The sequence below is a fragment of the Pipistrellus kuhlii genome, unplaced genomic scaffold, assembly GCF_014108245.1.
Source record: "Pipistrellus kuhlii isolate mPipKuh1 unplaced genomic scaffold, mPipKuh1.p scaffold_m20_p_31, whole genome shotgun sequence".
NCBI lineage: Eukaryota > Metazoa > Chordata > Mammalia > Chiroptera > Vespertilionidae > Pipistrellus > Pipistrellus kuhlii.
The window spans coordinates 5,721,100-5,744,135 of record NW_023425531.1 but is presented as its reverse complement, the minus strand read 5'-3'; the positions used below and the strand labels follow the sequence as shown (position 1 = coordinate 5,744,135).

Genomic DNA, 23,036 nt, shown 5'->3' with positions numbered 1-23,036 from the left:
CCTGCGCAAACCTCCCCGGCCCGCGGGCTGGTGCCCAGCGCGCTTTCGCCTGGCCCTGGGGTGGAAAGCTCACGATCCTCGCGGGGCGCGCTCCGTGGCGCTGGCTCCGTTGCTCTGGCCCTCCTCTGGGCTTCCGTGGCTTTGGTGGCGTCCTTGTCAGGTCCCCTTCCGCCGCCCCTGCGCGTCTTCCTCAGGCTCCATCCCACCTCCCGGTTCCGGCCTTCCCAGAGCTTCCCAACACCGCCCGTCCGCCCCGCCCTCGGCAATTTTCCTAAGCCTCCCCCCAGCCCCCCCCCGCCCTCGGGGTAGAATGGGGGACAACACCAGCCCCATCAGCGTGATTCTGGTGAGCTCGGGGAGCAGGGGCAATAAACTGCTGTTCAGGTACCCCTTCCAGAGAAGCCAGGAGCACCCGGCATCCCAGACAAGTAAGTGAGCGCCGGGAGCGGGCCTGGCGCTCCGGGCCCCGCCTGGCCGCTGGGCCAGAGCGACCAGCGGCAGGGCCCCTTCCCTCTCCGCCTCGCACGTTAACATTCAAGTCCTGTACTTTTTTCCTTTTCCTGATGATACAGTCACTGCCTGTTCTTTATAGAGCACAGTTTGGAAAGTGCAGACAAATAAAAAGAAACTGGAGGGAAAAAAATCATCATAACTCAATAGCCAAAAGCTTCTGTTGCTAACATTTCATCCAGGTCTGCAGCCTTTTCAAAAAATATGTGAGCACTGCATGTGTTAACCTAACAACAAAAGGCCAGGATGAGAGGCAACAAGCATTTCCTTGAGGTCGATAAGAATAGCTATTTGGGATGCTCCAAATAGTGTTCTGATTGAGAGACAAAGGCTTTGGGTAGTTATGAAAAAAGGAAAGGAAACATACCAATAGGAGGAAGGCATTTATTTCTTTTTATTTCTATTGGTCAGGTAACATAGTAAAGTTAATTCTGAGCAGTTTTTAATTTTCAGTCTGATAGTCTTAAGTCAGGTATAGTATTTGCATATATATATTTTGTTAATCCCCACCTGAGGATACTTTTTTCATTGATTTTTAGAGGGAGTGGGAAGGAGAGAGAGTGATTTTTAGAGGGAGTGGAAGGGAGAGAGAGAGACAGAGAAACATTGATGTGAGAGAAACACATCAATCGGTTGCCTCCTTCATGTACCCCTCCTGACCAGAGCCCCACGGACTTGAAGCCAAGGTGCGCACCCTTGATTGGAATCAAACCCGGGGCCCTGACCTCTATCCACTGAGCCAAACAGGCTAGGGCTGCTTTCTTGTATCTTTATAGTCCGTTCTTTGGGGCACAGGTTGCTTAAGCCCAGTCCAGAGGTTATTTTGCCCAGTTTTAACATTTCAAAGATGTGAGGGATAAGACATTTCAGGCAATTTTGGGATGGCAGCTCCAGCTTCATTTTAAAGTAGTTGTGTTTATTGTTGTTGTTTTTATATAAATGTATTCAGTTTGGAAATAACAGGAAATTACAGATCCACCTGAAGTTTTTTTTTTAACTACTGGTACCTAACTAACACCAGGTCTGCTCCCCCATTACAGGGATAACTGCTTCCGTTTTAGTCATTGTCCTTCCTGTACATAGACACCTACTATGTATCCATAGGAAAATAGTGTATTATTGGGGATTTTTCCCCCTTCACATAAGTGTATTGATCTGCAGTGGCTCTTCCATTGAACAGCCTTGGGGTTCTTTATGACCTAATAAACAGAGGTCGCCCCGCTCTTAGGTGTAGCATGCAGCTGCTGTGGGTGGACATGTAGGTTACGTGTAGCTGTTCATTATCAGGAATGCTCAGTTTGTAATTGATATTCTGTTTTAACATTTGTTAATACGGTACAAAGGGATTTAGGTTATGAAAAGAATGTTCTTTCCCCACCATTGATTCACACACACACCCAGTCACCCATTTCCCCTTGTAGGGGCAGCTGCTGTTACCATTTTCCTGTGTAAATACCAGCATATGCATATATTATTTTACTTTTTCTAAGCACAAGTGAAAGGACACACTGCCCTGTGTGTGTGGTTTTCATTTTCCATCTTGATATGGTTTCAGAATTAGGATAGAGTCATGGGATGAGCACACTGATGTATTTATCCAGGCCTCTGTTGGTGTTGGTGGATTGTTTCCAGTCTTTTGCTGCTGTAACCAATGTGAATGTCCTTCCTGTGTGTATTATTTTGCTGGATATAGGATTAATTCCCAGAAGTAGGATGGTTAAATCTAAGGGATAATGAGCATATTTATTTTTTTCCTTTTCTTTTTTTATTTGTCAATTACAGTTGATATTCAGTATTATTTTATATTAGTTTCAGGTATACAGCATAATGGTTAGATATTTGTATCATTTATTAACTGAGCAATTGATAAGTCTAATACTCTCCTAGCACCATGCATTGTAATTACAGTATTTTTATTATTATTATTCAATTTTTTATTGATTTCAGAGAGGAAGGGACAGGGAGAGAGAAATAGAAACATCAATGATGAGAGAAGTCATTGATTGGCTGCCTCCTGCACATCTCCACTGGGGACTGAGCCCGAAAACCAGGCCTGTGCACTGACAAGGAATCAAACCGTGACCTCCTGGTTCATAGGTTGATGCTCCACCACTGAGCCATGTAGGGCAGGTTGAACTTTTTTGTTTTGTTAATCCTCGTCAGAGGATATTTTCCCCATTGCTTTTCAGAGAGAGTGGAAGGAAGTTGGGGAGGGGGGAAGGGTGGGTAGAGAGAAAGAGAGAGAGAGAAACATCATTTGCCTCCTGCATGTATCCACGACCCAGGGACTTGCAGCCAAGGTACGTGCCTTGATTGGAATTGAACCCGGGACCCTTCAGTGTGGGGGCTGATGCTCTATCTACTGAGAGAGAGAGAGAGAGAGAGAGAGAGAGAGAGAGAGAGAGAGAGAGAGAGGGAGAGGGAGGAGGGGGGGAGGGAAACATTGACTGGTTTCCTCCCGCAGGTCATGGGGAGTGAACTCACAATCAAGGTACATGCCCTTGACTGGAAATAGAACCTGTGACCCTTTGGTGCGAGGGTCAACACTAACCACTTAGCAACATTAGCTAGGGCAATATATGGACTTAAAATTTTTTTTTCTTCAGCTAAGACAGAAGAGTTGATAAATTGTACATGTTAAATCCAGCCACACCTGTGGACAGCACCAGTCCAGAATGTCACAGGTCTAGGGCAAAGATCCAGAAGGGACTGTTTTTATAAGAGCAGGGTGGGTCTCTCAAAAGGCGGCCACGGTGTTCAGACGGCATGTATGTATGTTCCAGATCCCACTGAGAAGTGTTAGACAGCAGGCATGCAGCCTACAGCTTGTATCGGTGTGCCTGCCTCTGGCTGCCTTATCTCTGCTCCGGTGGCTTTCACCGTGTGCCTGGACCTCTGCCTAATCTTTCTTTTTTTGCGCTTTAGCCCGCACACTCCCTTCTTCCTCCACTTGGCTGTCATGGCACAGAGCTTTCTAGGAAGATGGCGCTAAAGCCGAGAGCTGAAAATCCTTTTGCCTATGCTTTTTACAAACGAGTTGACATCCTATAGTGAGAGGATATATGTGGATATATGTGTATCTGTGTGTAATATATTTATACTTATCTTCTTTCTGTCTTAATAGTAGCAAAAGCATTTCCTAAGTTATCATAACTTCTTGGAAACCATATTTTCTGAAAAAATTTTTATTATGGTAAAAAATATATAAAATTTGCCATTTTAACCATTTTAAAATATACAGTTCAGTGGCATTAATCACATCCACCATGTTGTATAACCTCAAAACATTTTCCGTACCCCAGACTGAAATTTGTAACCAAACAATGACTCCACGTTTCTCCTGTCCTTAGCCTATGCTAACCGCTAATCTACTTTCTGTCTCTGTGAATTCACCTGTTGTAGATATTTTATGTAAGTGCAATATTTGTCCTTTTGGGTCTGGTTTCTTTTTCTTAGCATAACGTTTTAAAGTTCATCCACGTTGTAGCATGTGCCAGAACTTCATTCCTTTTTATAGCTGATTAATATCCTATTGTGCATATGTACCACATTTTATTTTTATTGATTTCAGAGAGAGGAAGGGAGGGGAGAAGACAGAAACATCAGTGATGAGAGAAAATCATTGATTGGCTGCTTCCTGCAGACTCCACACTAGGGACTGAGCCTGCAACCCGAGCACGTGCCTTGGCTGGTTTATAGGTCAGTGCTGCACCACTGAGCCACACCGGCCTGGCTGTGTACCACATTTTAGAAACCATCATTTTTACTGGCTCTACAATCCTCTTGTCTGTGGATGGGTCCTGGTTTCTTAGTCATTGTCTCCTCTTCGCCCCCACTCAGATAAGCCTCGTAGCAGATACGCTGTCAACAACACTGGAGATCATGCTGAGGACCAGGACGGTGACTCCAGGTAAGGGCTCTGACGTCACTCAGGGCCCCAGCAGTATGGTGGAGCTAGTCCTGCCCCAAAGCCTGTGCAAAGCTCCACCTGCTGTTGGCCTTTGTTTCCCCTGAGAAACCGGGTGTTCTTTTTTCCCATTTGGTGGGTGTTCTGGGTAGAATGGGGCAGGGGACTGATTTGCCAGTCTCTGGCTTGCTGCATAGTTTGGTCACGTGTTCCAGCTGTGAAGCGGGTTGGAGATGAGATGAGGCCAGTTTCTGTCAGTCGTTTACCTCCTGTGAGGGGAGCGTGGAGGAAAGCACACCCGTTGCCGTCCTCAGACCTTGTTCCTCAGGCAGAGCCCAGAGGTCACGTGTAGGTGCTTGGGTGCAGGGCGGAGTGTCCAGAGGGTGAGATGGGCCGAGAGCTGGGGCTGATTTGAGCCTCGGCCTTTTAGGGCACAGGTGGAAGCGGGTCTTGTTCCTTCTTGTATGTGTCCCCTTGTTCTCTGTGGGAAGGACTATCATTGCAACAGGAGGAATGGCCGCTTCTGCCTTCTTACGTTCATTTTAAAGCTTAGTAAGTGGTAACGCAGACCCAGATGAGGCAGGGGAGATTGTAAGCTGCCTGTTCTGGTTCCCCTAAGCATAGCTGGGGTCTTTGTGAGCTAAGGTCCCCACATGGGAAAGCTGAGGTCCCCGAATGGGCCTTATGCATGCAGACCGCACAGCTTCCCTCAGTTCCTGACAAGGCACCACCGCTACTACAGTGTGTACAGTCCCATGATCATGGTTTTTATTCTGTGTGTGAGGATGGCAGGGCCTCTGGCGTGACAGTGACTGTCTCTGAAGGGAGCAGCTTTGGAGAAGGGAACAGCAGGAGGGGAAGGGGAGGAGGGAGGTTGTTGGACATTCAGTGTGTCCTTCTGGTCGACGTAGAGGCCAGTGCTTGTCTTGTCCTTTAGACAAGACGCTCGTTAGAGGCACCCACAAAGCTTTGCCCCTGCACATGGGGCGGGTGGCTTTGTCTTCTCCTGGGTCACAGACCAGTTTAGAGCGGGGCTGGCCGGTTCCTGATGCTCTTCCTCTCAGCCCCATGGGTGTGAGGCTCTGCTCAGGACATGAGGACTCAGAGCTCTCGGAATGGTCTGTGTAGGGTATTTTTTAGGAGGGCCAGGAGCACAATCCTTGCAGGTACCTTTCAGAGCTTGTAAGAAAATCACTCTGAGGTAATGCATTTGGTAATGTTATTAGCACATTATGGCATCTGATGATCTCTTCCCACCTCTTATTTTTAGAGATACAGGTAATGCCCTAGGGACCCAGCTTTATTTTGGCACATAGGCCTGCCCCTGGCAACTGGGGAACCTGTCATACTCACACATTTTCCCGAAGCACTGCAGACCATTCTTTGTCCTGGATCATCATTCTCAAAGGTGCTTTTCTCCTGGAACCAGCAAAGTGTTTCTGCTTGTCAGTTTGCCAGATTGAAACAGTGTGGACAGGCCCCGTGGGTGACTGAACGTGGTGCTGGCCTGCCTCAGAGAAGTGAAGGTGCAGAGCTGTGCTGCCCAGGGCCGAAGCCACTGGCCAGTGTGGCCATTGAAATGGAAACGAACTGAAATTAAATAAAATTGAACATTTATTTCCTTAGTTTCACTTGCACACATTTTACAATAGATGTTCAGTGGCCCGCATGTGACTAGTGGATACTATATTGAACAGCGTAGATTTAGAATATTTCTGTCTCTGAGGAAAGTTCTGTTGGACAGCACTGGTTTTAAAATGTGGATCATGAAGGTGATGTATCTCAGGGTATATGAATTAGTTGTCAGTTTTAAAAAACCCAACTAGAATTTAGAAGGGAGAGAAGAAAATGGATTTTGTCTGTTGTCTCTAAGTTTTGAAATTCAAGTTTAGAGAAGTTGTAGTGTTCCTGATTGTAGGGTGTTAGGAGCCAGGGAGCTCCTGCTTACTTCCATCTCTGGTTTAGTCACCCCACACTGGCGGGGACAGAGCCATGGGGGGAGGAAGCTGGCATCCATTGGGAAGACTGTTGTGGGCCCAGTCCCTCCTGGTGTGAATGGCTGTTCTGGCTTCCTCTCCATGTTGCTAGCGTTGTTCTGGTTACTGCCTCCGAGAAGGAGATGCTGGTGGTTTGGAAGAGTTACCTTCATTTTAAAACTCTCTGAATCATTTCACTTTAGATATCATGCCAGAGCTTTGACAGGTTTCTGTCTCTGCTCTTTATCTCCCCATTGGCATTGTGTGGCATGGAATCAGGGGGCACTGCTGCCCTCTCAGACGTGGCTGCCTTTTTTGAAGCAGTGGGGCATGCCCTGTGCTGGAGGGGGGCTGCAGCCAGGTGAGCCGTAGTGCTCGCTGGCACACAACATGCAAGTCCTCCATGCCAGGCACACAGGGCTCCACCGGAGCCTCTTGCCAGCTTCGCTTGGTGGCGCATGTACTGAGGAAGAGGCCCCTGCCTGCTGGGTTTTAGGTCAGTACTCAGAAATGTAGATAAACAGTGTTGTTCCCAAGCTTGGGTACCTCCCTTTCCTTTTCCTGGCCCCTCTGAGTCCACATTGGCATGTTCCTGCAGGGCAGCATGCTGGGATAAGTGCAGGCTCAGGGTTCCGGGTCTGATTCTCACGCTGTGGCCTAAAGTGTGTGATCTGGGCGTGTCCCTTAGACAGGGAGCCTCTTCTTAAGATGCCTCTCCTCCCAGGAGATGCCATACGAACACCTGCATGTAGGTGCGAGCGCTTGTGATGGCTCTGCCTCCCTCAGAGGGGCAGACACAGGCCCATGAAACATGCTTGTGGAGTTTAACCTTTTACATGTCACCCCCTCCCCAGTAAGGAAAGGGAACACTGCTGACACTTGTAATCCCCGTGTGCTTCTTCCCATTGGAAAGTTAAGGAATATGTTTCCCCGAAAATAAGACATGCTCCGAAAATAAGACCTAGCACATGAAAAGATAAGACATCCCCTGAAAATAAGACCTAGCGCAACTTTGGGAGAAAAAATTAATATAAGACACTGTCTTATTTTCGGGGAAACGGGGTGTGTGTGTATGTGTGTGTGTGTGTGTGTATGTGTATGTGTGTGTGTATGTATGTATATATATATATACACACACACATATATATATATATGTGTGTAATATTTTAATCCTCGCCCGAGGATATTTTTCCATTGATCTCTAGAGAGAGAATAAAGAGAGGGAGGAGGGGGAAAGAGAGAGATATCAACTAGCTGCTTTCCACATGCACCCCAACTGGGGCTGGGGATCAAACCTGCAACGGAGTTACTAGTATGTGTCCTTGACTGGGAATTGAACCCACGACTATTTGGTCTGCAAGCCGACACTCTATAACCACTGAGCAACACAGCCAGACCAAGTTAAGGGATTTTATGACCTGTATAGGAGTAGCAGATAAAGTTCTAGGGGTCATACTCGAGCTTCAGATTCTGACTTTCTGGATGATCTTGAGGAAGTCCACACACCATCTTACCCCGTCACTGCTACACAGCGAATGAGCTAAAGTTCAGGAGCTGCTGGAAAAGAGCGTTCTTCATTGTATTTCTCCGGCATGGGTCTTTGGTAACGTGAGTTCTCGGTGAGAGCTGTGGGGAGCAGCAGTCCCAGCAGGGCAGCCTGGGGGGCACGCATGGCGTCATGGCAGGCTCTCACCCCTGCGAGGCTGTCTGCACGGTGGGGCTCAGGCCTACTCTCTGTTCCCAGCAAACCCGGAAAGCAGCACGCTTGAGACCATGTAGAGGAACTTCAACGCTTTTAAATGTTTTTTCTAAAAAAGCGCAGGTCAGATAGTGCAGCGGTCTTGGACATTCCCTAACGTAAGTATATCCGGTTCCGCCATGACTGCCTTGCTGAAGGCGCCACGCGGGCAGAGACTCAGTGAGCTCAGCTAAGCAGGTGGTCATAGCATCTCCGGCACTGGGGCTGAGGTGGTCAGTGCATTGTACAGAGGTGTTTACCCACGGGCTCGTACTTGATCCGGGGAGACGGTTTGTCAGATTCAGTGCGGGTGCATCTGGCCAGTGTGTGTGGTGCTAGGCTCTGCCCAGGTCTTCCGGCCTTGCTCTTGTTCTGGAAACTGACCCTCGTTCTGGCCCACTCTGTTCACGAATTTGAGCGTTAGTGAGAAAACTGTGTGGTAAGTCTTCAAGTTGGGGAGTTGTCTGCATCCTTTCTTGTCTGGTAAGTTTCATAGCCTTGACCTCAACAGTTAATGCTTAATGGTAGTACGTCTGCTAGACTTGAATGCTGTTTTAATAAAAACAACTATTAACTTTTCATGATTTTAAAAACCAATGTGTTTTTGTTTGGTCTTGATGGTCCTGTTCCCATTTCAGCGAGCCATGTCCTCCAACCGATGAGCAATTGGTTGCAGGGTAAGACCAAGACTTCTCCACCGTCTTTCTGTCTTGATTTCCGCTACCTTCTCTTCTTGTAATTGTGCTTAACTCCTGATCTCCCTCAATGTTGAAGAATGACTAATGAGGCACACAGGCTCTCGCTCGGATCCCACGGCCCCTGCCCTTTCTCCACTGGGAGTTTTCTATTTCACTTCCCCAAGAACCTACGCAAGATTGGCTGGCACCAGGGCGGCTTCTGGGACCAGGCTTGCACTCACACCTCCTCCAGGCAGGCACCAGTAGCCCTGGGAGGCCAGTAGGTGAGCAGAGCAAGGTTTCTTACCCCCCCTCCCAAGAGAGATCCTTAATTATTCTCTTTGCCTTCATGTCTCAGAGGGTTTAGTGGGGGCCTCTTTCCCAAGGGCTGGGCGTTGAATGTAATGCTTGAGGTTAGATGCTGTTGTGTGTGCCCTTTAGAAGCAAAATGCACCCATGGAGCTCACCTGGCACTTCTTCAGGAGGGCATAGTAAGGTGTGACCCTCCTGTCCCCCTGACATGATATCCCCTCTGGGCATTGGGGTATCTTTGAGCCCCCCCATAACCAGAGGGTGCAGAGTCAAGCTCCCTTCCATGCCGCCCCTCCCCCTTTTTTGATCAAGCCAGAGATCAGATCCAGCCCTGCTCCTGAATGCCTCAGAAGGAGTGGAGGGTCTTGGCCTGGTTTCTGGCTGGGCTGGTTCATCTTCCTAAATTTTTTCTTTTTAAATTTCTAAGTTATTCCAGGAATGTTAGTTTTGCAACAGCTATTTCATTGTGTGCAATATAACTTACTAGGCCTTTTACCATCAAAACAAGAGGAAAAGATCTTTGTAAATTTTGGAAGCAACAAACAAATATTGTCATTTGTTTTAGTTTCAATTTGCTATTCATAACAGCTTTTCCCCTACTCCCCAGATCTCATAACTATGCCTTTGTGTATACTATATCAGCAGACACACTATATAAAGCATAAAGCCACTGAAGTGTTTTTTCCTCACTGTAAGTGTTAACATTGCAGTGGCGAGTGGATTTCTCTGTGGGCCAGACTCGCTCAGATAAGCACCACCCCCCTGGCCACCTCAGGGGTCTTCCCTGAATGGCCACGTTGGGCAGGTGGCTTTTACCTCCAGCAGCACAGGGCTTTCTGGTTGGCTCCTTCTGCAGATGCTGGCCTCTCTGGTCTTGGGAGGAAGCACTTTTTATTTGTCACATGGAAGGATGCTTTTGGATTTTGATATGTATAGATATTCAGTAGACCCTGCTTACCTCTGACTCTCAGGACCCAGCCCACAGCCAGGCTCGCTCAGGTTCCTGGACTAGTGGCCGAGGGCAGGCAGAGGCTCATGTGTGGGCCTGGATGACAGAGCAGAGGTTTTTAGTGGAGGTGTTTGGATATCACAGAAAAAAGTGAGCTTTCTGGAATAGTGGGAGGTTGTTTTCTATGCCTTATCTTTGTCCTTCGGTGGCAGACTGGAGGAGCTATTTGCTTAGATAGGATGTGAAATGTTGGCACTGGATCAATTATGAGGGCAGAAGTGTTTGTTTATCACCCTGAGCCCTCTCTCACCCTCAGACGGGAGTTATAGCGCAGAGTGAGCCATTTGGAGTTCTTAAAGCATATGCCTCTGGCGGGAGACACTGGGATATTCCGTCTCTGGCTTAATCACTCCAGAGAGCAGTATTCCCAGAAAGAGACCCATAATTGGCAGCTAAGGACTTAGGCTGTGGGTCCCTCATTTCCCAGACTGTCTCTGACAACCTCGCTGTCAAAAGGGCTGAGTGCAGTCCTGACACTGTCTGTGGGCCACAGAGCACCCTGGGACACCTGGAGGACCATGGCAGTCCTGGGAGGGCTGGAAACCAGTGTGACACCCCTCCCCAGGCCTTAGCAGTGCCAGACTCCCCTCCTGTTGGGGAGAGACTTGGGAAGAGTTCTCTGGCTGCTTGTCCAGCAGTTTGAGTGCCGGTTGAACGGCAAGGTTCTTGCTGCAGGCTGGCTTCAAGTAATTACAATTTATTTTTACTTTTTTATTTTGAGAGAGAGAGAGAGATTGATGTATTGTCCACTTATTCCTGCATTCATTGGTTGCTTCTGGTATGGCCCTGACGGGCGGTGGAACCAGAAACCCTGGTGTATCAGGAGGATGTTCTAACCAACTGACCTACCCGGCCAGGGCTCAGGTCACTCTTTCACAAGATGGTGAGCCCTGCCATGTGTAAGGAGCCCAGAGCAAACGACCCCCTTCCCAGATCCTTTATCCCAGAGTCATTTCTTATTTCAGAGTTCAGCTGAAGCAGCAGTTTGTAGCAGACCATCTTTTTTCTTCAGAAAATGGAGAGGTATGGTAGTAGTCGCTCCCCTCCCCCCCAGTGAGGTCATCCAAGAGAAAAGTATCCAGTATGGTGCCTGATTCACTGTGCTCCTTAGCATGGGCCCAGGATGCACGCTGGAGTGTCTGCCTTTGATGGCCTCCAGGGCTCCAGGGGTCTGTGCCCAGGAGCAGAGCATGGTCCTGGGGGAGCTGGAGCCACTTGCTCCAACACAGTGCACTCTCCCAAGGTGGATGCTAGGAGTGCTTTCTGCGGTGGAGAAATGAGCACGGGGCTCGTCTCTCTTCTGGCTCCAGCTCAGACATGTGCATCAGTGTTTCTAAAGTGCAGGCCCCCTCAAGCCTGGGCTCTGAGATAAGAGTCTGCACTGCACCCCCAGCACTCTCCTTCCCATGCTGCCTCTCCCTTATCTGGGTCCCTGTGGCAGGAGGGACAGGGTTGCCAGTAAGAAAACATAAGTGTACTGATGCATCTGGCAAAAGGGTGAACTCATATCCAAATCTGCTCTCACCCACACCACAGCCATTCCCACTCTGTGGCATCCAGTCCTGTGCACCCTAAGTCCATTTCATATCCGTGGGCCTGGTATCTTGCTCATCTCTTACAGTCTCTTCCCTAACAGAAGCTGGAAGGTGTAGGTGTTGAGGATAAGGGAAGGGTCGGGAAGTCATGCTGAGAAAGGTAATTGGCAGTTAACGCTGTACTCTTGCCCTTTACACAGCCCTGGGGGGTGGGGGTTCCTGGGAGTTGAGAGGTGCAGCCTAGTAAACCTGGACCTGATGGTAGCGCCCCCACGCCCACCCCACCGCCACCGTGAGCCTTCATGAGCAGCTCCTCAGGGCAGCGCCAGCCTCAGCTGTTATTCCTCCCTTTACCTTTAAAAGCAAACTGCAACCTGTTTCTCTCCTGAATTTCATAGAGCATGCCAAGAAATTGACAGCATGTGCCTCCAGTCTATGCTTCTCATGCCTTTTACCTTGTAATTTGGGTGATTTTATGTCCCAAATCTTGGGGATTGCTTCAGAAGGCAAATGATAGAAGCTTCCAGGTCATCAGTGGGGGTCAAGCCACTTTGCACACAAAGCTGCCATGTACTGAGATCCTTATCCGCTGAGGGCAGCTGGTGTGGGGCTGTGACACTTTCTTCATTTATTTTCACTCTGCCTCTTTTTGATTTTAAGGTTTTCAGATGTCATTCTGGCAACAATTTTGGCAACCAAGTCTGAAATGTGTGGCCAGAAATTCGAACTGAAGATTGATAATGTGCGTTTTGTCGGGCACCCAACACTCCTACAGCATGCACTGGGGCAGGTAAGGGTCAAGGGTCTCCCCAAGAATATAAGGCTCCCCCTGGGCAAGCACAGCCCGTCCTGGTCTGGGCCTCAGGGAACTGCCACTGGCTCTGGTAAAGGTAGCGAGTGTGTGCCAGACCTGACAGCTGCCTGCTATGAGCTGCACTTCATCGATTCTGAGGAACCCCCAGAAAGAGACAGGCATCTTTGCCCCCCAAGTTTTAGTCTCTGCCCCTCGCTTTGGTAAAGTGGTACAACTATTTCTGCTTGTTAAGTGATCTCATGGCCATTATTTTTTAAAGTTAGCTCTTACTATTGTGCTAAATCCTTTACATACATTCTCTGATGAATGAAATGTTACGGTGCTGGAGTTGTAACAAGATAGAATCACTGTGACCCAAAGGAACTTGCACACCAGAACCTGCCAGTGAGCCCTTTGCACACAGGCAGAATCAGCAACAGCAGCACTCAGATTCTGAAGGATTTTGATATGACAGTACGAGATTTAGCTCCATTTATCTGATCCAGAAATCTGAGGGTCTGCAATGTGGTCTTCAAATGTCCTCCATGACCAAGCTGGTAGAGAGAGCTGAGGGGGTTGGGGGTGCTAAAACATGAAACCCCAGGGACAGCACAATCCCTCCTCACTGAAACCCTGCAGGCAGGGATTAGATCTCTCACTATGACTGTGGGTGCTGGAGGGGAGGTTTGGCCGCCTGCCAGCAGTCCTGGGCCTATAAAACTAGAGTGACAGGCTGCATGGTGAGGAGCTAGTTGGGATAACCCAGGGAGAGCTGGAGCCCTGGCCTCTTACGCCTCCTAGTGGCTACCCTTGAAATCAGCGGGGTGTTTGTGACTGGTTGGCTGGCTGCCAGAACAGCAGCCTTGTCTCTCCTGGCTCTAGCATTGTCCTCTCTTAATCACCTTGAGTACTTAGCGTACCTGGCAGAGATGGCCTCAAGAGCTCAAGTGGACACGGGGGATGGCAGTGGGGAGCACGTCTGGGCAGAGAACACTCCATCTGCTTGGGCCCCTCTCCATCTCGTCTCCTCTGGGCACTTCAGCCCATTCCATTGACTGGGCAGCCTCTTCATGCTGGTCATAGCACTGACCTTCCTGTTAGCTCAGTGGGGACTCATCTGTCCGTGCGGTAACCACTAACTCATGCAAAGGTGCTGACCCCGGGGCTCTGTTTTCTTTTGGTTCTGCTATATTTTGGAACCTTTCCCCATGCTTAAAGTAGAATAGCTCTAAACAGCTCTTCTTGGGAAGTGGTGGCTCTCGTTCAGTAGAACTATGCGTCTTTTACAGGTCTCCAAAACAGACCCATCCCCGAAGAGGGAGGCTCCCACCATGATTCTTTTTAATGTGGTATTTGCGCTAAGGGTGAGTGTTTCTAAACGGCTGAAGGGCATGGGCACGGCAGGAAGGAGGGGGAGGGGAGTTACAGCAGCTCACTTCTGGTGACTCAGTGCTCAGCCTGCAGTGGGCATGGCATTGGTCTACACTTACTGTTTTCTTCTCTCTCTTTAAAAAAAAAAATAAAGTACACATAACATAAAATGTACCATTTTAACTATTTTAAAGTATACTAGATGCCGAAGCACAAAAATTCGTGCAAGAATAGCCTTCCTTCTGGCTGCTGGCACTGCCTTCCCTTGGGTACCCAGGCCCTGGGCTGGCTTCCCTTTAGCCCCGGCTTTGTCAGGACATCCAGAAGGACATCTGGTCTAATTAGCATATCACCCTTTTGTTATTATAGATGGTTTGGTGGCATCTTGTAACACTGTTGTGTAACCATCACCATTATCTAGTTTCAGAATGTTACTGTTACCCTAGGAGCTCAATTATTCCCTTTCTCTCTCCCACCCTCTCCCAGCCCCTAGAAACCACCAGTCTACTTCCTGTCTCTGTGGGCTTACCTGTTCTGCATGTTTCATATGAATGTGATCCTACAATATGTGACCTTTGGTGTCTGGCTTCTTTCGATGAGCATAGTGATTTTGAGATTTTCCTTTGTCATGTATATCAGTACTTTACTCATTTTTAAAAAAATATATTTTATTTATTTTTCACAGAGAGGAAGAGAGAGGGATAGAGAGTTAGAAACATCGATGAGAGAGAATCATCAATCAGCTGCCTCTTTTATACCCCCTTCTGGGGATGTGCCCACAACCAAGTTACATGCCCTTGACTGGAATCTTTCAGTCCGTAGGCCGATGCTCTATCCACTGAGCCAAACCGGTTTCAGCAGTACTTTACTCATTTTTATGGTCAAATTGTATTCCATTGTGTGAATAGACCATACTTTGTTTATCCATTCATCTGTTGATGAACATTTGAGTTTTTTTCACCTTTTGGCTATGATGAACAATGCTGTTAAGATATTTGTATACAAATTTTTGTGTGGACACATGTTTTCATTTCCCTTGGGTATATGCCTAGCAGTGGAATTGCTGGGTCATATGAGAACTGTGTTTAACCATTTGAACTGCCAGACGGTTCTCTACATTGCTGCACCATTTTACATTCCCAGAGGCAGTGCATGAGGGTTCCAATTTCTTTACATCCTGATTGCACTTGTTATTTTCCATTTTTTAAATAATGAAGTCTAATTGTTCTTAAAACAGTTCTCAGTGTTGTCTGAAGTTGTGTTTTTAGTAATTACAGGACATTTTTTTCAGTAAAGCTGTCAAAATATAAGGACCCAAATAAACATAAAAGGCACCCCTGGGTGAGGACTGGCTTACATTATTAATGGAATACCCAGGGAATTTGTATTCATTGACTGTTAAATAATGGCATTCCTCTGAAATTATCAGTATCAGTTTTCCCCAAAGAACCCAGAAGTTCTTTCCGGCTGGGCATGTGATCTGCACCACAGCTTTTGTGCAGCAACAGGAGCGAGAGAGTGATTGGATTTCAGCAACAAGGATGCTCCGAAAACCTTCAGAGTGGCAAAAGTGAGACCGAGTAGAAAGGGAACCTATAAAATTAGGTGCTGCTCTGAGTCTCACGGGGTTTTTTCACAGTGCCTTTTTTTGATATGGAGACTACATGTTTCAAAATCAAAATAATGCTAGAGAAAGGATCCATTAGAATGAAGCTTACTTTTTAAATGTTTACCTTGTTGATAAACACAGAACAACAAGTTAGGACAAAATGATTTGTTAGTGGTGGGAGCATGAAGTTCTAAGAGATCTTTTTTTCTACTTTATACACTTCCGTAGCATTTGCCTCTTCACAATATTCTTATATTACTTACATAATTACATAGTATAAACACATCCACAAAGAAAACTCAAATTAAGAAGAAAACAAGCCAATGAAACCCATGACGAATGCCGTCCACCTGTCAGGCCTGATAGCTATACACTTTGCTATCTCATGCTGGGGGATGGGCAGTGAGGAGCAGCCACAGCCCCATCCAGATGTTGCCAGCAGGCTCCCATCTCTGGGCAGCATGAGATAGCAAAGTGTATAGCAGTCAAGCAAACAAGCATATTATGAAGTCTTATAGAGATTTTTATTATAATGATTAGACTGGAAATAATTCTGGTCTCCAGTAGTTGAGGAATGGCTGGAAAAGATGGTAGTTGCTATACACTGGATGTTTGTAGCCATTAAAGTTGAGAAATGGGGATGATATCAGAACCTGGAGGAGTATAGATTTCCAAAGATAGTATAGGACTTCAGATAGCGTGGGCCATAATGTTGAAGAGTGGGAGGAATTTTAAATAATGTAAAGAGTTGATATTTTAGGGTAGACAAGTTATCTTTTCATTAGTCATGTAAAAATGTATGTATATGTATTTATTTTAAAAAGCTTTAAATGCTGAGTTAGTAACAACAGTTTGATAAACCTGTACGCCCATCTCTGAGATTCCACACTATCACCGTTGCACCATGGTTCTAGTACACCCCCCTTATATTGTCACTAATGTATTTCAAGACAAGCCCTAACCTCACGTCTGTTCACTCTTACATACTTCAGAAGGCATCTCTATAAAAATATGGACATTTATTTTATATCAGAATACCCTTTTCACACCTGAGGAAATTTGCAATAAATTGGTATAAACTAGTACATGTTTCATTGAAGCTTTCCCCAATTGCCACAGCATTTTTGCAGGTTGTCTTGTCTGAATCAGGATTAAGATTCAGTCCTCACAAACTTGTGTTGTTGTGTCTCTAGATCTCTGGCAGTCTAAGACTCTCTCCCCGATTTGTCCCATCACATGTTCTATGTTTGGACTCATCTCATTGTGCAGTCAGACTTGCTCTTTGACCCTGTATTTCTTTCTTTCTTTCTTTCTTTTTTTTAATACGTTTATTTTTTACAGAGAGGAAGGGAAAGAGTTAGAGAATTAGAAACATCAATGAGAGAGAAACATCGATCAGCTGCCTCCTGCACACCTAATGAGGATGTGCCCGCAACCAAGATACATGCCCTTGACGGGAATTGAACCTGGGACCCCTCAGTCTGCAGGCAGATACTTTATCCACTGAGCCAAACCGGTTAAGGCCAACCCTATATTTCTTGAAAACTAAATGCTTGATTACATTTGGATATGAGTTCTGGGGACAAGAAAGTCTCATAGGTGATGCCCTGAACTCCATGCTGCCTCACAGCACGTATGGGGAAAGTGTGGCATTTCTAAGAGCCCCACTCAGGGCTGCCATGTGCTAGGTGGTAGTGCTCTCAGTGTGGCCACACAGCCTCCGGCTCTGCAGGCACCTTGGACAGTGCTGGCTTGTGCAGCCAAGCAGCACACCCTGGCACACTCCGTCAGTGCTGGTCATGGGGCCTCGCCTGGGTAAGCGCCACCTTGCGTGTCTGGGAATGTGGAACAAGCGGGCCCTGCACGTCTGACAGCGCTGTCATGCCCCAGCCAGTGGGTCTCCTAGCAGAGAGTCATCTTCTAGGTGTGACTTGATTACTCTTCAAGGGAATGATCATGTGCTCAAGGTCAGTCTCCTATCTCTCCTTGCTGCGGGAGTATTTCCACACAGATTCTTCTGGAAGTGTCTTGAGGCAATTGTATACCTAAACCCAGACCCTGCAGTTTAGTCATCTTGCAGGGGCACTGTTGAGGGCATGCCCTTGCCACGAAGGGATAGGGCTGCTGCCAGTGGTGGGCACAGCTTGGGAATAACCCTTGGTTCTCTTCCCAGCACAGATAAGCTGCCAGGTGTGAGTTCTGTTTGTGAACATGAAATCTACGCATTTAGAAAATCTCTCCCAGCTCCCAGGGGTGGAGGTGTTTACTGTGGACACCTTGTGGGCAGGGCCCTCTCTGGCAGATAAACGAGAGGGAGGCAGCACCGGGGGTTCTAATCAGCAGCACCATTCTCCCTCTTGCTCTTCTCACCTCCACCCCGTAGGATGACTCAGCGGCCCGGTGGGCCTCCAGAAGCACTGAGTCATGGCTGGCCAGTTATCTGCTCCAGGGAGCATCTTCACAGACCTACAGCCACCTGCTCCACCCGTGGCCTGGCCCGGCTGCAGCCCCTGATAGTTTCTAGAGTTAACACAGGGGGTGGGAGTGGCTGGAGCCAGCTGGCTTCTCCTGTTAGCCAAGGTCATTTCTGCTAGAAAGAGCCACCTAACCTTGAGGATAGAAAATGTCCAGTGAACGCTTAGTCTGGTGCTTCTGTTTATTACATTTTGTGTCCCTATAAGGGGCTGTGTGACTGAATTCTACCACAGCCAGTTGGTCCTCCAGCAGTCAGCAGTACACTGGTGACCGCAAACACTGCCAGGGATTTTGCTCTGAGTAGTCTCTGTTTTGAGCACCTGACATTTCTGACTAATTGGTGATGGAGGTGCCACTGTTGTCCTTTCTTAGATGGGAGCCTTGTGACCCAGGGTCAAACAGCAGGTGGTTGGACAGATCTCTACCTTCCATTATCCCATTGGCTGCCTCTGCCAAGCCCAGAGTGGATGCCTGATCTGTGCCCTACCTTCCTGGATGGCCCTGGTGCCCTGCAGGGTGGGAGCCTTTCTCGTTAGAAATGCCTTACCCCCCCACACTGGGTGACCCCCACAGAGCCATCTCTGTGCTGCCATCCAGGCAGATCCCCAATATGGGATACTGAGCGGGCTGGCATTTATGGACAGCTCCTAGAGGGGACACAGGAAGTCGGTGACAGTGGCACCTGGAGAGGAGCCTGGGGGAAAGGTGTAGAGGATTCGCTCATGGTTTCAGGTTTTGCTTTGTATGTGTATTGTCTGAGTGCATGTGCTGCATTGAGTTAAGCTTGGCTTCTCCCACAGGCCAACGCGGATCCCTCGGTGATCAACTGCCTGCACAACCTGTCCCGACGGATCGCCACCGTGCTGCAGCACGAGGAGCGCCGCTGCCAGTACCTCACTCGGGAGGCCAAGCTGATCCTCGCGCTGCAGGACGAGGTGTCTGCTGTGGCCGACGGTGAGTGCAGCAGGCGTCTCCCACCCTGCCACACAGCAGGCGGCGGTCAAGGCAGGACACTGCGGTGGTTTGGAAGCTCTGTCCTCAGCCTGGACAGAGCACGCTCCAGTGCAAAGGAAGACTCGCGGGGGCACAGCTATACACCCGTTCCCAACCTGATGTGCTCACATTGGGTCCTTAGCCCGAAGCATTTCCTCCCCACAAATGTTCATGATGGCTCTTCACGCAGGTCGGGCACTGCCTGCTGGCCCCTGTGCTGCTGGCCCTGCGTCAGGCTGGAGGGCCTCGGAGGGGCCAGTGGGAGCAGTGAGCCGGCAGGGTGCTTTTCAGTTCTTTGTTTTCAACTAAATTGAAGGAGATCCTAATGGAGTTATCAACTGGAAAGTTATTAAAAATAATTTAAAAATATTTTTATTGATTTCAGAAAGGAAGGGAGAGAGAGAAACATCAATGATGAGAGAGAATCATTGATCGGCTGCCTGCTATACACCCCACACTGGGAATTGAGCCTGCAGCCTGGGCTTGTGCCTTGACTGGGAATTGAACCGTGACCTCCTAGTTCATAGATCAATTCTCAACCACTGAGCCACACTGGCCAGGCTATTAAAAATAGATACATTACCATGTGATTTTTTACATATTGTCAATATTTGAAAGTGTGGAGAGACACCTACCTATAACAGACCCCACCCCCGTCTTCTCAGGTCAGCATCTTTGTAACAAAAGCAAAAACAAAGAACACATTTGAAGGTGAACCCAGTCTGGTTTCAGCAGTAAGTAAAAACAGTGATTACCATGCATGAACTATCCCACTCAGGTGCATTTTCAGTAAAACTTTACTTTTTACGTTTAACAATAAAGTTTTATTTCTTAGAACATTTTCTTTAGAGTCTGTGACTTTATCACAGGCATCTTAAAAGTTCAATTTAGTACAAATAGTTTTAGATATTTATGAGACAAGATTAATGAAAAAGACTTTCAGTCAGAACAGTAAAATATTAGCATAAATGTGGGGAAAAGAGTGGGACAAGGCCTGAAACTACTTCGTCAATGAGGCAAAAGATGGCGCTGGTGGTCAGAGGGAGTCTTCAGGCGCAGTGGGGGAAAAGGTTTGTTCCTGTGATTCCTCTGACTGTAGCTTCAGGTGGCACCAGTCCTGAAGTTTATTTATTTATTTTATTTTTTAAAAAAAATCTTTGCAGGCCAGTCTTACAGTGAGCATCAGAAGTCTTTATTATAAATGCATTTTCTTTTCTTTTTTAAAAAATATATTTTATTGATTTTGTACAGAGAGGAAGAGAGAGGAATAGAGATTTAGAAACATCGATGAGAGAGAAACATCAATCAGCTGCCTCTTGCACACCCCCTACTGGAGATATGCCCGCAACCAAGGTACATGCCCTTGACCGGAATTGAACCCGGGACCTTTCAGTCCCCAAGCCGACGCTCTATCCATTGAGCCAAACCGGTTTCGGCCAGTCCTAAAGTTTAAATACAGATATTTCCTATAAAGACAGTTGAACAAAGCAGCCTACGTGTAATTCTACCTCATCTGGATGTAAACATTTTATGAGAAGCAGTTGTGAGCCCTGGCCGATATGGCTCAGTTGTTTGGGCGTCGTCCTGGGCACTGAGATGTTGTCAGTTTGTTTCCTAGTCAGGGCACATGCTCAGATCGCAGGCTCTCTTCCTGGTAGGGGACGTGCAGGAGGCAGCCAATCCATGTTGTGCTCTCACATTGATGTTTCTCTCTCTCCTTGCCTCTCTCTCTAAAAAATCAATAAGCTATTAAAAAAAAAGCAGCAGCAGCCTGGCTGGCATGGCTCAGTGGCTGAGCATCCACCTACGCACCAGGTGACGCTCTGTTCTTGGCCTGGGCACATGCTCAGGTTGCGGGCTTGATCCCCAGTGTGGAGTGTGCAGGAGGCAGCTGATCAATGATTCTCTCTCATCATTGATGTTTCTATCTCCCCCCCCTCTCTGAAATCAATAAAATATGTATTAAAAAAAGAAGAGGAAGAAGCAGGTGTGAATATTCTGATGATTGGTTTAAAGTTACTGAAAAATTTTTAAGTTGTTTTTAAAGGTATTTTAACTTGTTTTTAAAGGTATTTTCTATTGTAGCCTATGTGGATTTTCCTTGCTTTGGAGATTCTAAATCCTTCTGTGTCTTAATTTGTGTGTGTGTGTGTGTGTGTGTGTGTGTGTGTGTCTCAATTCTTGCAGCAAATGATGGTCCGCAGTCTCCGTTCCATCACATCCTGCCCAAGTGCAAGCTGGCCAGGGACCTCAAGGAAGCTTATGACAGGTAAGACAGGCGAGCAGCACGTACTGTGCACTTCCTTCTCGTGGGCCTGATTGCCTGAGCGCGTCTGCTAGTGGGACTCCCTCGCTGGGTGCTGCTCTCCCGTTGTGCCACCGAAATGGGGGGAGAGGACAGGAAGTGCCAACCCCTTTGGTGTGTGCCCGGCTGGAACAGTCACCTCCATCCTTAAACCAGAAAGGGAGCCTGAAGTTATGCATGAGAGCCTGAGGTGATTTTACTGAGCCTGACGCAGTGCCAAGCTCTGGGTCCACCTTCCTTAGGTGCGTGTTGCTGTCACCCTTTACCCCTGAGGAAACAGGCTCAGAGGATGGAGATGGGGTTGGCTATGCCCTGAGGAGCTTGGGGACTTGGACACTAAGTGTCTGAGTGCAGCAGGTGTTGGGGACACAGCGGAGACTCCCAGTTGCCCTGATTATATCTGTGGCTCAGCACCTACTCTCTCAAACATGGACAAGCAAAGAACTCATTTTCTTTTTAGAGGGCTGAGTCTGCAGTGGGGGATGGAGGTTTGGTGGGGGCAGTGCCCAAGGGACAGCCCACCTGGCAGTTGCCTTTCCTGTCCTGCACCGGCCAGTTGGTTCACAGGGTACCACACAGCACCAGGCAGACGGCATGTAGGCACAGGCTTCCTCAGTGCCTTCCAGTTCCATTGCCTTTCTGCCTCCTCTTCCTCCTATTCCCTTACATTTCCACATTCTTCCCTGCACCTGCGCAGCTCAGCGCTCCCACCTGGCCTTCCCAGGCTCCACCCACCCCACCAAACGGTCCTGATGTAAGAACTGGGCGGCGACACCACGTGTCATCTAAGCCCAGAGGCAGTGGTTTGTCCAGAATCCTTTCCCTTTTTCATGTTAATTTATTCTGATTTTACTAACATTAAGGGCATTTAGGAAATACAGAAAAGCATAAACAAAATAAAAGTCATCTATAATTTTATACACGGTGATAATCACTATGAACATTTTGATAATTTTTTTAAACTTGATTTTTTGAAAGGTCACATGTTCATCAAGACTGAAATCTGGAGCTTTGATTTTGTCTCCTGCTGCATCGGGAGGATGCGGTTCAGCAGACAGCCTCCCTCACAGAGGGTTAAGGTGCACACAGGCAGTGGTCGCTGTCTCCCTTTACGTACTGGGAGCACACTGAGAATCCAGTTAGCCCGTTGCCTTCTCAGTTTAACAGTATAACTTAGACTTCTGCCTGAGCTTATAAATGAGAACTTTTTTTTTCTTCTTCTTGCTGTATAGTTAGCCAGCCCCTCCCTTGGGCATTTACTTGGCTTCACGTTTTGCTGCTGTGAGACATGCTGCTCAACCACATGTGTGTGTTATTTTGCATCTGTACCCATATATCCATAACACAAATTCCTAAAAGTGGAATTGCTAGGGAAAATAGGTAAATGCATTTCCCTCTGTGAGTAGGTGCCTCAATCTACACTCCCACCAGAAGCACGTGAGATACCTGTCAACACAGCGTCTTGGTGAGCTTTTTGGTTTTAATCAATATGAGGGGTAGAGCTTAGTGTCTCAATACAGCTTGGGCATGTCTTCACATGTTTAAACCATGCCTGGTTTCCTTTCTGGTAGCTCTCTGCTCAGACCCCCTGCTTGTTGTTCTGTTGGGAGGTGTACATGCCTTTAAAGGGGCAGTTGTCCTTTGTGAGGGCAGCTTGTCTTTATTTTGGTGACCTCTGGTGTGGCTTCTGGCTGTTAGAGAACATCGGGGCAGCCTGAAACTGCCCTTGCTGAGTGATGGTTTTGGTTTCTGGTCCCTCCTACTTCAGAGAACTTGACCCAGAATGGGATTTTTGGTCTTGTAGTCCGACCCTGTCTTTGTATTCC

General features: G+C 47.7%; 1 protein-coding gene across 6 annotated transcripts in view; it reads left to right on the top strand.

The window, feature by feature from the left end:
- The window catches only part of NPRL3 (NPR3 like, GATOR1 complex subunit), a 39,381-nt gene continuing 16,345 nt past the window's right edge, over window positions 1-23,036 (top strand). Inside the window, exons 1-7 of one of the 6 annotated variants that reach the window (XM_036460295.2) lie at window positions 1-428; window positions 4,351-4,420; window positions 8,770-8,808; window positions 12,325-12,454; window positions 13,747-13,821; window positions 18,713-18,866; window positions 21,093-21,174. In XM_036460295.2, coding sequence (XP_036316188.1) covers window positions 311-428; window positions 4,351-4,420; window positions 8,770-8,808; window positions 12,325-12,454; window positions 13,747-13,821; window positions 18,713-18,866; window positions 21,093-21,174 — 668 coding nt within the window. In that variant the 5' untranslated portion in view covers window positions 1-310. Of the gene's footprint in view, window positions 429-4,350; window positions 4,421-8,769; window positions 8,809-11,094; window positions 11,153-11,800; window positions 11,825-12,324; window positions 12,455-13,746; window positions 13,822-18,712; window positions 18,867-21,092; window positions 21,175-23,036 lie in introns of those variants that run through there. The other 5 variants (XM_045570297.1, XM_036460297.2, XM_045570299.1 and 2 more) reach the window with 5 other exon arrangements.